This window comes from Monoraphidium neglectum, assembly GCF_000611645.1.
Source record: "Monoraphidium neglectum strain SAG 48.87 unplaced genomic scaffold scaffold04174, whole genome shotgun sequence".
In the NCBI taxonomy this organism is placed as follows: domain Eukaryota; kingdom Viridiplantae; phylum Chlorophyta; class Chlorophyceae; order Sphaeropleales; family Selenastraceae; genus Monoraphidium; species Monoraphidium neglectum.
The window spans coordinates 4,959-5,888 of NW_014009455.1; the positions used below are offsets into that span (position 1 = coordinate 4,959).

The window sequence follows — 930 nt, forward strand, 5'->3', positions numbered from 1 at the left end:
GGGGGGGTGGGCGTTCGGGGGAGGGGCGAGTAGTTTGGTTTGATGCCGGAGGCGTGCGGCGTGAGGGATGGTGAGCAGGGGTTGCTGCTTGTATGTGGGCCGGCCCAGCGCAGCGGTTTTTTGGGCGGAAGATTAGTCGGGTGGGCAGGGAGCCGAGGCAGAAATGCATGGGGAAAGTCAAAAGTCTGATCAGGTTAGGTGCCAGGAAGGGGGTCCCGGGAGAAACCCTCGCCTGGCTGCAGATCGGACAATTTTTGGGGGGGGGGGGGGCCCGTGGGCCCGAGCCGGTCCCCAGCGCCAACCCCTCACCCCGCCACCTTTGCGCCCGTCGCAACCCCCGCTTTTGCAGCCGCGGGTCAACCGCCATCGAGAGCCACCGTCGACCGCCGTCAACCGCCGTCAACCGCCGTCAACCGCAGTCAACCGCCGCACCTGCCGATGGTGACGCTCATGTGCAGCCAGGACAGGAACGTGCGCTCGTTGGCAAAGTAGGTCTTGGGCTCGATGCGCATCGCGGGGACCGCCGGCTTGCGGCCGCCCTCGCGGGGCCCCAGCCACTTGTACCACCACGGCTGCTGCGCGCTGCCGGCCAGCACGCCCGGGCCGCCAAAGCCTGCGGCGGACGCGGCGGCGCGGGGATGTGTGCGTGTGTCAGGGGTGCGACGGTGGAGGGGAATGGGCGTGACGCGGCGCAACAAGCTCACAGCAGCCCGGACAAAAGTCGCATACACGAGCACGCTCTCGGCCGCTCCCGATGCCGGCGCTCCAAAGCACGCCCTTCACGGGGTCCCCGAAACACCCCCCTCCCGCCCCAGCCGCCTCCACCCCCGTTGCAGTCCCCCGCGGGCGCGCGTGTGTACGGATTCTCACCCTTGATTTTCGAGCGGTCTGGCAGCAGCTTGAGCGTGGGCTCGTCCCCCAGCAGGGGGT

The 930-nt window shown here is 68.9% G+C and overlaps 1 protein-coding gene across 1 annotated transcript; it reads right to left on the reverse strand.

Moving 5' to 3' along the window:
- Positions 1 to 419: 419 nt before the first annotated feature.
- MNEG_13976 (hypothetical protein) lies at positions 420 to 613 on the reverse strand (the record flags this gene model as incomplete). Its single annotated transcript, XM_014037554.1, has 1 exon — positions 420 to 613. A coding segment is annotated over one exon (194 nt), but the record flags the coding sequence as incomplete, so codon positions are not given.
- Between the last annotated feature and the right edge of the window lie 317 nt (positions 614 to 930).